General features: G+C 30.0%; 1 protein-coding gene and 3 long non-coding RNA genes across 4 annotated transcripts; all 4 read right to left on the bottom strand.

The window, feature by feature from the left end:
* Positions 1-3,782: 3,782 nt before the first annotated feature.
* Positions 3,783-5,949, bottom strand: LOC113383152. The gene is made up of 4 exons (XM_026621398.1): positions 5,813-5,949; positions 4,454-4,547; positions 4,107-4,245; positions 3,783-3,910 (listed from the first exon to the last, which is right to left on the bottom strand). Exons 1-4 carry the CDS (start codon positions 5,833-5,835, stop codon positions 3,783-3,785), a joined length of 384 nt encoding a protein of 127 aa, XP_026477183.1. The 5' UTR covers positions 5,836-5,949.
* Positions 5,950-6,433: 484 nt separating this feature from the next.
* Positions 6,434-7,427, bottom strand: LOC113383267. Its single transcript, XR_003367722.1, has 4 exons — positions 7,269-7,427; positions 7,001-7,110; positions 6,517-6,778; positions 6,434-6,448 (listed from the first exon to the last, which is right to left on the bottom strand). It is a non-coding gene; the product is annotated as an uncharacterized LOC113383267 (long non-coding RNA).
* A 3,988-nt stretch (positions 7,428-11,415) lies between these two features.
* On the bottom strand, positions 11,416-11,950 carry LOC113382733. The gene is made up of 3 exons (XR_003367685.1): positions 11,844-11,950; positions 11,598-11,755; positions 11,416-11,505 (listed from the first exon to the last, which is right to left on the bottom strand). It is a non-coding gene; the product is annotated as an uncharacterized LOC113382733 (long non-coding RNA).
* A 1,376-nt stretch (positions 11,951-13,326) lies between these two features.
* On the bottom strand, positions 13,327-14,025 carry LOC113383285. The gene is made up of 3 exons (XR_003367729.1): positions 13,854-14,025; positions 13,586-13,695; positions 13,327-13,363 (listed from the first exon to the last, which is right to left on the bottom strand). It is a non-coding gene; the product is annotated as an uncharacterized LOC113383285 (long non-coding RNA).
* Between the last annotated feature and the right edge of the window lie 1,016 nt (positions 14,026-15,041).

The raw sequence follows: 15,041 nt of genomic DNA, 5'->3' as shown, positions 1-15,041 counted from the left end.
TTTTCTCGAAGGTTCAATTGACACCAAAATTATGAAATTTATGTGAGCCAAAATTTAACTTTTGTGTAATCCACTATCTTGAAAATTCAAAAACTGCATCGTGCTCCTTAGTTTTTGGTAAAGATCGGTCAAGAGGTTTCTTCTTGAATAAATTTGAAATTTTGATTTTTTTTATGACTTGGACGAAACTTTATAGATTTAGTAGGCAATTCTCGAAGGTTCAATCATAGATAAAGGAAGAGTATAATGGTTTCTGAATTGTCACCAAAATTATGAAATTTGAGCCAAAATTTAATCTTTGTGTAATCCACTATCTTGAAAATTCAAGAACTGTTCGAGAGATATTGTATGGTAAAGATCGTTTTTGGTAAAGATTGGTTGAGAAATTTGAGATTTTGAATTTTTTTATGATTTGGATGAAACTTTATAGATTCAGTAGGCAATTCTCGAAGATTCAATCATACATAAAAGAAGAGTATAATAGTTTCTGAATTGTCACCAAAATTATGGAATTTGAGCCAAAATTTAATCTTTGTGTAATCCACTATCTTGAAAATTCAAAAACTTATTAGTTTTTGGTAAAGATCGGTCGAGGCGTTTCTTCGTAAATAAATTTGAATTTTTGGATTTTTTGTGATTTTGATGAAACTTTGTAGATTTAGTAGTCTGAAAAAAGATACTAAAATGTTATAAGCTTACCATTAGCGGTTGAATTCATCAAAGTTTAGAATTTTGCAAAGGTATGATCGGTCGAGGCGTTTCTTCGTAATTAAATTTGAATTGTTGGATTTTTTTTGTGATTTTGATGAAACTTTGTAGATTTAGTAGTTTGTAAAAAGATACTAGACTAGTATAACCCTAATATGATCGGTTGAATTATAAAAATTCATCAAAGTTTAGAATTTGGCCGCGGGCTTTAAAAATTCTAATCAGAATCTATGCCAAAGCATATGTGTGTTCTGTATTTCGTAGGTAGCTCCTGATTACAGTTGACGTTGAAAGAAATGAAATATAATTTTAGAGCACGAAATGGATGAAATAAAAGGTGCTGACCACGTGTATTTAGTTTGGGCGTCTTTGGCATATAGGGGATCTGGACAAGAATTGAAATGTAGGGCATATAGCCAAAAATAACTTCAAAAAACCTTCATTTCCTAATGTTTTGGAGGAAAATTTGCAGTAATCTCAGAAAATAGCCTACAGTTGCCATTTTTTGTGGAAAATTATAATTGCTCGGATTGAGCTGATGATCCTAGAGCTTGGGCCTTATGAAGACCAAAATCCTGTTGTATATCTACAATGTAGGATATACATATAATTTTGATATATATTTCCATGCAAAGTTTGATTGAATTGCGCACTGTCTAAAAGTTAATATTAAGAGTTAAAACTTTCAGAGTATTGTTTTTTATCAATTTGGAATTATTTGAGCTCTTGGGAGCAAGGAAATTCGAAAATGTCCATATTAAGGACTACTCTAATATACATACGTATATTTTCCACCTCAAATTATATCATTATTAGACATTTATCGATACCCAGAAATCTCTTATTAAGATTTAGTTACAAAAATGCAATCAGCAGCCTGTAATAACAAGCGCGAGTCTGCATGCAATCCATAATACGGAATAGTATTTTTGGTTGAGTAGCATTTTAATTCTCATCTTGTCCATAATTCATGCGAGCTGAAGTAACTCTCTTTTAACACGACGTGATATATACCGCCGTAATAACTGGAGCCGTGGGGTGCTACTGGTTCCAATTAAGTTTATTTTATATATTCTCCACTTCTCGCCATATTGATTAATGACCATTAAACGCACGCCATCATAAACGATACACACACGATTATTTGAACCAAAATCAAAATAAACTAGTGGTTCATGGCAAACCAAAAAAATATTATTTTTTTACCTGAAAAAATTAGATTTTTGAGAAATTTTAAATTTTTGAACAAAATTGACTTTTTTGGAAAAAAGGCTGTTTGAAAAAAAAAGTTTTCTTTGTTTTGAAATGTTCTGGAATTTTTGAACATTTTTCAAAGCAATTTTATTAGTTTTTTTCAAAAACTATAGTTTGTTTTTTCTTTCACTTTGGCTTGGCTTTTCATTTCTTGTCTTTTCTTATCCTATCCTTAATTTCAATGTCATTATTTGTGTTTATTAACTTCTCGCAGGATAGTTATAATGAGCCGAAAATCGAAAATAAATTTTTTTGCATTTCCCGACGTCTTGAAGGTTTTTGAACATTTTGCCATACCTCAGAAAAAATGGGTGTGTGTCAAAAAACATTCGATTCCTATTGATAGGTAGATGTGCTGATTAGTTTTTGTCAAAGGCAGGCCCAGTCGTTACGGAGATAAGGAGCAAAGAGTGCAAAAATAGAAATCGAGCTTTTGAGAGAACGGAGCATCCGATTTGAATGATCTAAAAAACATTCAATTAGTATTGATTTGGAGAAATGGCTATTAGTTTCCGCAAAGGTAGGCCCAGCCATTTTCGAATACAGAGCTAAATGTGCAAAAAATGGTAGTTTTTAAGAGAACTAAGCATCCGATTGGAATGATTCAAAAAACTGCTTGTGTTGACAAAACAATTACTTTTGGAAAAAAAACTTTTCATTTTTTTTTTGTGATCTCAAATAATTCACATTTCAATTTATATACTAACTTATATACCAACTTTCAATTCATATATTACTTATATACTTCAAATAGAGCATTTCGTTACGGTACGGGAAGTTCCAGCAACTTACCTTAAGGCACGATGCCATACACCACTAGTTCTGTATCATTCTGCACATGTTTGCTATGACATGGATCATATTGTAAATAATATTTAATGAACTCATTAACTATTTGATTTAAATAAAAAGACATAGTATGCTTCTTTTATTTGCATGGTAGCTCACTCATTTTATCGCATTTTTAAGCTTATTTTGAGCACTATAAAATTTTCATATCTAGCCTAATATTGTTCCTAGAACACTTTATGAAGCACCGATTTATTAAGATTTTAATTGATATAATTCTGATCATTACACGATTTTCGTTAAAAGATATATTTTTGAAGATGTTAATAAAAAACGATGAAAACGCAAAAAAGGAGCAAATTTTCAGTAGCCAGTAAAACTTGAAAAGTATTTACTTTTTTGAAAAAAATTATTGAACATTTTTCTCTTATAATTAGTTCTTTTATCGATACCGATGAAAAGAAATGTCATCCCCTGGGAAGTGGCAAAAGAGTCTAAATTATTTTCACTTTTGAATTTGAGAGTAAGATGAACCTAATTTCAAAATTTCATGCAAATTGGATCACGGTAAAAAAATTCTAGCACAAAATGCTCCATTGACTTGACTAAATATTCCGTATCCAATGCCAAACATGATTTTTTGTTTAAAGTAAGGCAAAACACGACTGCATTAGTGAAAAGATAATAATCTGTCAAATTAATTCTAAAGGGTATATTAATAGGTTAGTATATAATGAACATGTTATAATAGGAGCAACGCTGTGATAATCATTACAGATTGCAGCTGTTTTATAAAAATAAATCTTCAAATGATTATATAATGATTAAACATAACAGAATAATGAAAATGTGTGATATTCATGAAAAATACAATTTATTATTAAAATTAAATTATAATTATACTACAATTCAATTCAATGATTTCAAAATTAAATTATTTTCTTCAGCATTGAAATTATTGATCCTGCAAAATAAATTTATATTAAAAATTAAAACTTGCACATAATATAATATTTTAGATTGTAGTATTTTCAATATAACTTCTTTGCTATAACATACTTTTTTTTTTTGCCCCAATCTCCTGCATGCGCTAGGACGAATCCTAGATTTAATGTAATATTTTCTCTTGACCAATCTTCATATTTTTTTTGTATGGCTTCTGGAAATGATTTTCAATAAATTTGAATACACAGATGTTAACTTATACCTCAACATGTTGAGGTATAATTTAACGTAACGTAAAGTTATAATATGATAATATGATATAATACAATATATAATATATAATATGATATACATATTATATATATATATATATATATATATAAATAATATGATATTATAATGATACATACGAATTATAATATTGGACAGATTTAAACCAGTGAAGTTTAATTTTCTTTTCCTTCCTTTAGTTAACAACCGTTGTAAAAGGGCGCGCACTGTCGGCCTTTCATTTAGCATGTTTTGTATGCTATCTGCCAGCTCATTTATCTATTATGAATATTTTTAAATATATATATATATATATATATATATACATATATATATATATATATATATATATATATATATATATATATATATATATATATATATATATATATATATATATATATATATATATATATATATATATATAAATATATATATATATATATATATATATAAATATATATATATATATATATATATTTCTTACCAGGTCCAAAGCAAATTTTTCATTTTTCAAACTCCTATTTCTTTTAGACTCGACTAGAATGGTATCACTGGGATTTTCTCCTCTTCGTCTGAAACTGAAAACATACAAATTTCAGTTTGATTTTCCATCATTTCTTGAAGATCAAGTGTAATTTTCTCCAACATTGTCGACAAGTGATTCAATGACTTTTCGGGCTTATCTTTGCTTGATAAAATGAACTTCACGGTTAATATTTTAATACAATAAAAACGTTGACATTGAAAAATTTAGTGGCAAATTGTTCAAAATAACTTGAAACGTTGAGAACACAAAATTAGCAAATAGGATTTGCTGATAAAAACATATTCTTTTTCAGAAAGTTAGAATGAAATATTGTTTATTAAAGATTTTAATGGAGCAAGAAGTATATTTTTGAGCTATTTTCAATAAGCTCACAATAGCATAGCAAAAATAGTACTCGTATGTACTGATTTAGTACCAAAACTCTGTTTTTCTCTCCAACCTACCAAAAAAAAGAGAAGACTAAGCAAATTGTGCACTTATGTACAATTTCTGATATTATTAAGAAAATAATGATAAACAAAATACTTACTTGCTAATGATTGAAGCTTATCTTCAACAGCTGGCTCAACATTTCCTATTGAATATACAGCTTTTATCAATACATTTAATAATTTATTACTTTAATACTTACTTATTATTATTTTAATACTTACTCGCTAAAGATTGCTCCTCAGTACTTGATGAGGAGGGATGCTGGCATTCCAGGTCTGTTGCGTATTGCGCTTTTTCTTCTTTCCCAATTATTTTTTCAATAATTTGCACATCGGGCAAGTTCAAATCGAAGTTTTTGTTTAATATTTCTAATAGTTTATTGGCTTCACTCTCTGGTATGTTGTTGTTTTTTATCCAATCATGAAGGTCTTTTAAACTATTTTCATTCGTTGATGAAACCATTTCGTTCATTGTACTCATTGTACAGATCAAGTGTAATTTTCTCCAACATTGTCGACAAGTGATTCAATGACTTTTCGGGCTTATCTTTGCTTGATAAAATGAACTTCACGATTAATATTTTAATACAATAAAAACGTTGACATTGAAAAATTTAGTGGCAAATTGTTCAAAATAACTTGAAACGTTGAGAACACAAAATAAGCAAATAGGATTTGCTGATGAAAACATTCTTTTTCAGAAAGTTAGAATGAAATATTGTTTATTAAACATTATAATGGAGCAAGAAGTACATTTTTGAGCTATTTTCAATAAGCTCACAATAGCATAGCAAAAATAGTACTCGTATGTACTATTAATAAAATTAATGTTATATATATATATATATATATATATATTTCTTACCAGGTCCAGAGCAAATGTTTCATTTTCCAATTTTTTTTCAAACATCTATTTCTTTCAGACTTTTTAATATACCATTAATATACCATTAAGCTCACAATAGCATAGCAAAAATAGTACTCGTATGTACTCTCCAACCTACCAAAAAAAGCAGAAGACTAAGTTAATTGTGGGCTTATGTACAATTTCTGATATTATTAAGAAAATAATGATAAACAAAATACTTACTTGCTAAAGACTGAAGCTTTTCTTCAATGTTTGGTTGTATTGGCTGGCTCATTATTCAAGGTTTGGCTGTATTGGCTGGCTCATTATTTCCTATTGAATATACAGCTTTTATCAATACTTTTAATAATTTATTGCTTTAATACTTACTTATTATTTTAATACTTACTCGCTAAAGATTGCTCCTCAATACTTGAGGACGGATGCTGCATTTCAAGACCCGTTGCGTTTTGAGCTTCTTTTTTTTCAATTATTTTTCCGCACATCATTGGGCAAGTTCAACTCAAAGTTAGTATTTAATATTTCTAATAACTTATTGGCTTGGCTCTCTGCTATTTTGTTATTGTTAATCCAATTATAAAGGTCATTTAAACTATTTCCATTGGTTGATGAAACCATTTCGTTCATTGTTCACTGAAATAAAAAACTTCACTGACTATTCACTGAAATAAAAAAGCGGACAGAATCTACTTTTAGCCTACCACTTTTCTGGAGAGGGAAACTCAGCGGTCAGCGACTCTTCTGATTATGTTTATACTATTTTATTATATATGTATATTATTGGGCCGATTCTCGACAAGTTCCCACTTACTTCGTTTAAAGTAAGTCTACACCTGGTTCAATACTGATGGAAGTGATTTGCTTCACAATTTCAGATGGAGAGTGCAGATCGATGACTGAAACACCACAAGGTGTTTTACGTGTGGTAATACGTAAAATTTTCGTTGGCATGCGAACTGGTCCCTGATAAAAAAAACTGGGTTATAAAAGAATCATATACGAGACTAATATGAAATTTGACTTATGACTCAAATATGCCAAAGTATGAGTATACAGCAATCAACTCAAACTCACTTTAACCTACTATTTTATATAGCACATCTCGTAAATGTAGATTTACATAGATCAGTAAATCTGCAATTCATATGCATACTAAGAAAAATAATATAACTAAAAAAAATTCACCTTCACGCGGCTTTTGTTTCTTGGCTCGATTTATTAAATCGGTTAATACGGATGCGATGGACCTGAGGCACCTCATCTGTTGGTTTTTCTAAATCTTTGCCAACTGCAGCCTACAATCAAAATAATATTAATGCAGAGAAAATTTGCACGAAAAATTACTGAGATAACACGTGTATATGTAACCTCAAATCGAACACTATTAAACATAAGGCAAAAAGATTTAATGCATGATATAACGGAACAAATACTATGTATGTATTATAATTACCATTTTTATATATTCTTACTGCTCGAGTTAACCAACACAAATTTTAAATTGGTCAGCGCTGAAGCATTAGATACTCCTTCAACAATTAGATCAAAATTATTATATTGTCTAGGGTCCGTGATCCCAAGTCCCAAGTCCCAAGATCTTGACTCCATGATGATTGCGGTGAAAAGAGATCGGTTACCGTAGGTACTCTGGTTTTATACTCTGGCGAGCAATCCCCACTAGCTCACTGGCCAGTAGTTGTGCGTCTCACTCTTGCGCGGTATATTACAGGCGCCATCTGGTCCCCACAGATACTTAAAAAAACGAACATAATATTATAGCTACATAAATTTGATTATTTTAAATAAATATATATATATATACTAGCCGACCCGACAGACTTCGTCCCGTCAAAAAAAATTGTAATGTGGCGGTGTTCTGTTCCTACCTTTTTTCTATTCTTTGCAAAAAATTATCCTGAACAGAAAGGCCTGGTAATAATTCGGTGTGAATTAAAAATAATTAAATAAAACACTATAAGCATTTAAAAGTAAGTAATTTTAATAATGTGAATCATAATTCAAAAATCAGTTCAATTTTCATTGTAGTGCTTTGTGATAAACGATGTTTTTTGTTTGATTACCTGGCGCATAGACAAACAAATCTGATGGTTTTCCAATACGGGAACAGACAACATACAATTTTCCATGTGAGAAACATCGGTTTTCTAAATTAATACCACAAACACTTAATGATACCATAAACGCACTGGAAACTGTAGTCGTTTAATCTCAAATGGCACATCAGTCGGAATCATTGGGATGCACGGTGCGAGAACATCTTCTGCTTTAAATATAGTATAATATGTAAATGTAGTATAATCCTTTCAATATAGTTGCTTCCATCACGTTGTTTGATAGTTTTTTTATCGCTAACCTTGTGCCGTTGCAAAGGCGCGGTTGGTCAATATTTCGCAACATTATAATTGCCGATCCAACCTTTAAATGAAGATTGTGAGGTGACAATCCTATCAAATCCAGCGAGTTTAAAAACTCCGGTGAGATTGTATTTTGAAATTCAATCTATTTACATCAATGTTTTGGCTGCCAATATAGCTCGTTAATTAATAGAAAGATATTTCTATGTTTATATAAATATATTAAAAATTAGATTATCAAAAACTACACAAAATGTCATGACATAGATCATTGTTTTTTTTTACAAATTTCGTTGCCTACTCGATTAAAACAGAAAAGGGCTGTTTTTAAGGTTTCTCCCGGCAATTATTCGATTTTTCTCGCCGTAAGAACCATCCTTGGACATGAACGAATATTTTAAAAGAAGAATTGTCCAAATTGGTCCAGGCGTTGTTGAGTTATGCGCTTACCAACACATTTTGCGATCCATTTTTATATATAAGATATATATGTATATATATATATATATATATATATTTATATATATATGATTGATTTCTTGGAGGGCGTAACATCAAGTAAAAAATAAGTAAAGTAAAGATTTTTTTCAAAACATCTTTATTTTTCCATACGTTTCGACGTAAAATTCTGCGTCATCGTCAGTGGTTCTACAATTTAAAAAAAGAAAAAAAAACAACAGAAAGTAACGTTACAAATTGAATATACATAAGCAATAGTAAAAAGAAAAGTTTTAACTGAAGAGAATTGCATAAAACATTACTTAGAATGTATGGACGTACATCGAATAGATTTTAAACTTTTTGAGTAAAGCCGTTTTTGGGGAAACGTTGGCGAGAGGTCAAAAATTGACTCATACACATACTTTTTCCAAATTTAATTCCATTCGATTCAGAATGATTAGATAATTATCCATTAAACATGAACATGCCAACAAGTGATTTTCAATGAATATTTAGAATTTTTGTTAAAATTATTCAATTTCAATATCATTCCGGCCCAATACGGTACGGGAAGTTCCTGCAACTTACCTTGAGGCACGATGCCATACACCACTAGTTCTGTATCATTCTGCACATGTTTGCTATGACATGGATCATATTGTAAATAATATTTAATGAACTTGTGGGAGTCGTAATGATTATGACAATATACTAAATTAGAAACTCCCAACATAATAAAAAAAATATAAATTTATTAACTATAAAAATATTTCGATATCAAAAAATATACATGACATGTCCGATTGTTTTTTACAAATCAAAACCAGCCTGCTTGATATCGCCACACACTCCCTGCCCAGTGTTGATCTCACAGTTTAAAAAAAAAAACACAGGGAAACACGTTATAAAAATGTGGTGGGAAAGCAGATTATAGCAGACCAGTGTTGTAATACTGGTTAATTACAAATTTCCATGTTTCGTCAGCAGATCCACCGTATGTGGTGATTCGACCTGCCATCAACTCCATATTCTGCATAAGGTTCTGATTAATGAAAAACATGTGGAAAATTTCCTGTACCTCGATGTCGGTGAACTTCTAAGATATTTCCATTTCTGCAAGCGTTGCATTCGTATCTGATGAGTTCCGATCAGAGAAAGAAGTTGGCTCTTTATCCAAACCAGGATCATTGGTTTCTTTGACATAAGAGTCCAGAATTGTGGAATCCAATAAATTATGTCAAATTTTGTTTTGATTCGTCGTTGTCACCGATAATGAGAGGTAGCATTATAAGACGATTTGTTGAGTTAACAGAGAAAGAGAGGTTGAATTGCATTCCAATGAAAAGTTCAGGCTCCAAATTATTTTTTCTGTCAGCAATAAACACTGAGGTCTGGGTATACCAAATGAGTAACCTCGGAAGTCTGATCCAGATAGTAAGTGCGTTAACTATGATGGATTGGACTGGACATACCTTATAGGTCGTCACTGAAGACCAGTGATTATGGTGCTGCGTCAAAATCAATTTTTCTTAAATCTTCGAAAAATAAAACTCCTTTATCTTCATCTCCATCGTCGTGAGTCACCAATGTGGGAGTCGTAATGATTATGACAATATACTAAATTAGAAACTCCCAACATAATAAAAAAAATATAAATTTATTAACTATAAAAATATTTCGATATCAAAAAATATACATGACATGTCCGATTGTTTTTTACAAATCAAAACCAGCCTGCTTGATATCGCCACAAACTTATAAACTATTTGATTTAAATAAAAAGACATAGTATGCGTTTTTTATTTGCATGATAGCTCACTCGTTTTATCGCATTTTTAAGCTTATTTTAAGCACTATAAAATTTTCATATCTAGCCCAATATTGTTCCTAGAACACTTTATAAAGCACCTATTTATTAAGATTTTAATTGATATAATTCTGATCATTACACGATTTTCGTTAAAAGATATATTTTTGAAGATGTTAACAAAAAACGATGAAACGCAAAAAAGGAGCAAATTTTCAGTAGCCAGTAACTTGAAAAGTATTTACTTTTTTGAAAAGCATTATTGAACATTTTTTTCTTATAATTAGTTCTTTTATCGATACCGATGAAAAGAAATGTCATCCCCCGTGAAGTGGCAAAAGAGTCTAAATTATTTTCACTTTTGAATTTGAGAGTAAGATGAACCTAATTTCAAAATTTCATGCAAATTGGAACACGGTAAAAAAATTCTAGCACAAAATGCTCCATTGACTTGACTAAATATTTCGTATCCAATGCCAAACATGATTTTTTGACACAAATAAAAAAAAAATTCTAAATAATTTTTTGAATAAGTAAGTTTTTTTGTAATGTGATTTAGTGAAGTAAGGCAAAACACGACTGCATTAGATAAGATAATAATCTGTCAAATTAATTATAAAGGGTATATTAATAGGTTAGTATATAATGAACATGCTATAATAGGGGCAACGCTGTAATGATCATTACAGATTGCACCTGTTTTATAAAAATAAACCTTTAAATGATTATATAATGATTAAACATAACAGAATAATGAAAATTTGTGATATTCATGAAAAATACAATTTATTAATTAAATTAAATGATAATTATATTACACTTCAAATTTAAAATTAAATTATTTTCTGCAGCATTGAAATTATTGATCCTGCAAAATAAATTTATATTAAAAATTAAAACTTGCACATAATATAATATCTTAGATTGTAGTATTTTCAATATAACTTCTTTGCTATAACATACTTTATAGTTTTTTTGCCCCAATCTCCAGCATGCGCTAGGACAAATCCTAGATTTAATGTAATATTTTCTTTTGTACACCCTTTGTATTTTTTTTTGTATGGCTTCTGGAAATGATTTTCAATAAATTTGAATACACAGATGTTAAATTATACCTCAACATCTTGACATCTTAATATGATATTATAATGATACATACGAATTATAATATTGGACAGATTTAATCCTGAGAAGTTTAATTTCCCTTTTCTGCCCTTTGCATTTGCTTTGCTGCAAATAGTTTAGCCATATCTTTGGTCTAAGGGCGCGAACTGTCGCCCTTTCGTTATTTGGTATGTTTTCTGCCAGCTCATTTATCTATTATGAATAGGTTTAAATATAAATAAATATATATATATATATATATATATATATATATATAAATAAATATATATATATTTCTTACCAGGTCTAAGGCAAATGTTTCATTTTCCAATTTTTTTCGAAGATCTCTATTTCTTTCAGACTTTTTAATGGTAAAACTGACATTTGCTCCTCCTCTTTGTCTGAAACTGAAAACATACAAATTTGAGTTTGATTTTCCATCATTTCTTGAAGATGAAGTGTAATTTTCTCCAACATTGTCGACAAGTGATTCAATGACTTTTCGGGCTCATCTTTGCTTGATAAAATGAACTTCACGATTAATATTTTAATATAATAAAAACGTTGACATTGAAAAATTTAGTGGCAAATTGTTCAAAATAACTTGAAACGTTGAGAACACAAAATAAGCAAATAGGATTTGCTGATAAAAACATTCTTTTTCAGAAAGTTAGAATGAAATATTGTTTATTAAAGATTATAATGGAGCAAGAAGTACATTTCTGAGCTATTTTCAATAAGCTCACAATAGCATAGCAAAAATAGTACTCGTATGTACTATTAATAAAATTAATGTTATATATATATATATATATATATATATATATATATATATATATATATATATATATATATATATATTTCTTACCAGGTCCAGAGCAAATGTTTCATTTTCCAATTTTTTTTCAAACATCTCTTTTAATATACCATTAATATACCATTAAGCTCACAATAGCATAGCAAAAATAGTACTCGTATGTACTCTCCAACCTACCAAAAAAAGCAGAAGACTAAGCAAATTGTGGGCTTATGTACAATTTCTGATATTATTAAGAAAATAATGATGAACAAAATACTTACTTGCCAAAAGTTTAAGCTTTTCTTCAATGTTTGGTTGTATTGGCTGGCTCATTATTCAAGGTTTGGTTGTATTGGCTGGCTCATTATGTCCTATTGAATATAGAGCTTTTATCAATACTTTTAATAATTTATTACTTTAATAAATTATTATTATTTTAATACTTACTCGCTAAAGATTGCTCTTCAGTACTTGAGGAGGGATGCTGGTATTCAAGACCCGTTGCGTTTTGAGCTTCTTTTTTTTCAATTATTTTTCCGCACATCATTGGGCAAGTTCAACTCAAAGTTAGTATTTAATATTTCTAATAACTTATTGGCTTGGCTCTCTGCTATTTTGTTATTGTTAATCCAATTATAAAGGTCATTTAAACTATTTCCATTGGTTGATGAAACCATTTCGTTCATTGTTCACTGAAATAAAAAACTTCACTGACTATTCACTGAAATAAAAAAGCGGACAGAATCTACTTTTAGCCTACCACTTTTCTGGAGAGGGAAACTCAGCGGTCAGCGACTCTTCTGATTATGTTTATACTATTTTATTACATATGTATATTATTGGGCCGATTCTCGACAAGTTCCCACTTACTTCGTTTAAAGTAAGTCTACACCTGGTTCAATACTGATGGAAGTGATTTGCTTCACAATTTCAGATGGAGAGTGCAGATCGATGACTGAAACACCACAAGGTGTTTTACGTGTGGTAATACGTAAAATTTTCGTTGGCATGCGAACTGGTCCCTGATAAAAAAAACTGGGTTATAAAAGAATCATATACGAGACTAATATGAAATTTGACTTATGACTCAAATATGCCAAAGTATGAGTATACAGCAATCAACTCAAACTCACTTTAACCTACTATTTTATATAGCACATCTCGTAAATGTAGATTTACATAGATCAGTAAATCTGCAATTCATATGCATACTAAGAAAAATAATATAACTAAAAAAAATTCACCTTCACGCGGCTTTTGTTTCTTGGCTCGATTTATTAAATCGGTTAATACGGATGCGATGGACCTGAGGCACCTCATCTGTTGGTTTTTCTAAATCTTTGCCAACTGCAGCCTACAATCAAAATAATATTAATGCAGAGAAAATTTGCACGAAAAATTACTGAGATAACACGTGTATATGTAACCTCAAATCGAACACTATTAAACATAAGGCAAAAAGATTTAATGCATGATATAACGGAACAAATATTATGTATGTATTATAATTACCATTTTTATATATTCTTACTGCTCGAGTTAACCAACACAAATTTCAAATTGGTCAGCGCTGAAGCAGTAGGTACTCCTTCAACAATTAGATCAAAATGATTATATTGTCTAGGGTCCGTGGTCCCAAGTCCCAAGTCCCAAGATGTTGACTCCATGATGATTGCGGTGAAAAGAGATCGATTACCGTAGGTACTCTCGTTTTATACTCTGGCGAGCAATCCCCACTAGTTCACTGGCCAGTAGTTGTGCGTCTCACTCTTGCGCGGTATATTACAGGCGCCATCTTCTAGTATTGAGGTTTATGAGTACGCCATCTGGTCCCCACAGATATTTAAAAAAACGAACATAATTTTATAGCTACATAAATGTGATTATTTTAACCCTCCGTCGGTCGGCGTGGTCTGGCCAGCTTTTTTCGACTTCAATTAAAAATAAAAAATACTTCTAGTAATCCTATCGACTTGAAATTTCTTGACTTTTCCTAAAATTTCATTAGCTGTCGATCAATGAAAAAATCAGGACGAAAAAATGTACAGAAGGATAATTATAAGGATATTAACTTTTTATACTTCGAACGGTCGGAAAGGTCTGTCTAGACCACCCATACATTTTGTATGAAATATACGCTTTTTGATATATGTAAACCAGTATTTTGTCTTTTTTCATGGTATTTTCTATCCAAACTGCGTTGTTTATATTCTTTGCTATGTGTTGTAACATGAATGTTAGTATTTTCATGACGAGAGTTCTTTGAAAACCTACCAAACTTATTGGTAATCGCAAACACTGAAAATAGGATGAGTAATGCACACATTATCAATAATTTTTTTACCCGTACTGCGTTCGAAATTTTTTTTTGGCAAACCTGTAGTGAAATTATATTTTCACTTTGAGTTTTACAGCTCATTTCAAAGGCGACGCACCTCATTTCGTTTTCATTTGAATTTCACATTCATTTTAAAGGCGCCGAAAAATAATAAATATTGTTTTTCATTGATATAAGACAGAAAAATTAACAAAAAAAGCAACGAATTTTTTATATTTTTGATTTTTTTATATAATATAATATGTAATATTTTTATTATAAGCAAGCTCAACACATGCAAAAGACGGTGAGAAAAAGAAAAAATCAAAACTATAAATATTTACTACTAATAATCGTTAATATATAAGACACCAAAAACTCAT

This window comes from Ctenocephalides felis, unplaced genomic scaffold (assembly GCF_003426905.1).
Source record: "Ctenocephalides felis isolate EL2017-DRISC unplaced genomic scaffold, ASM342690v1 CF-g0.4_SCAFFOLD_03570, whole genome shotgun sequence".
Classification (NCBI taxonomy): domain Eukaryota; kingdom Metazoa; phylum Arthropoda; class Insecta; order Siphonaptera; family Pulicidae; genus Ctenocephalides; species Ctenocephalides felis.
The sequence above is the reverse complement of the archived record's forward strand: the minus strand, read 5'-3'. Positions and strand labels throughout refer to the sequence as shown.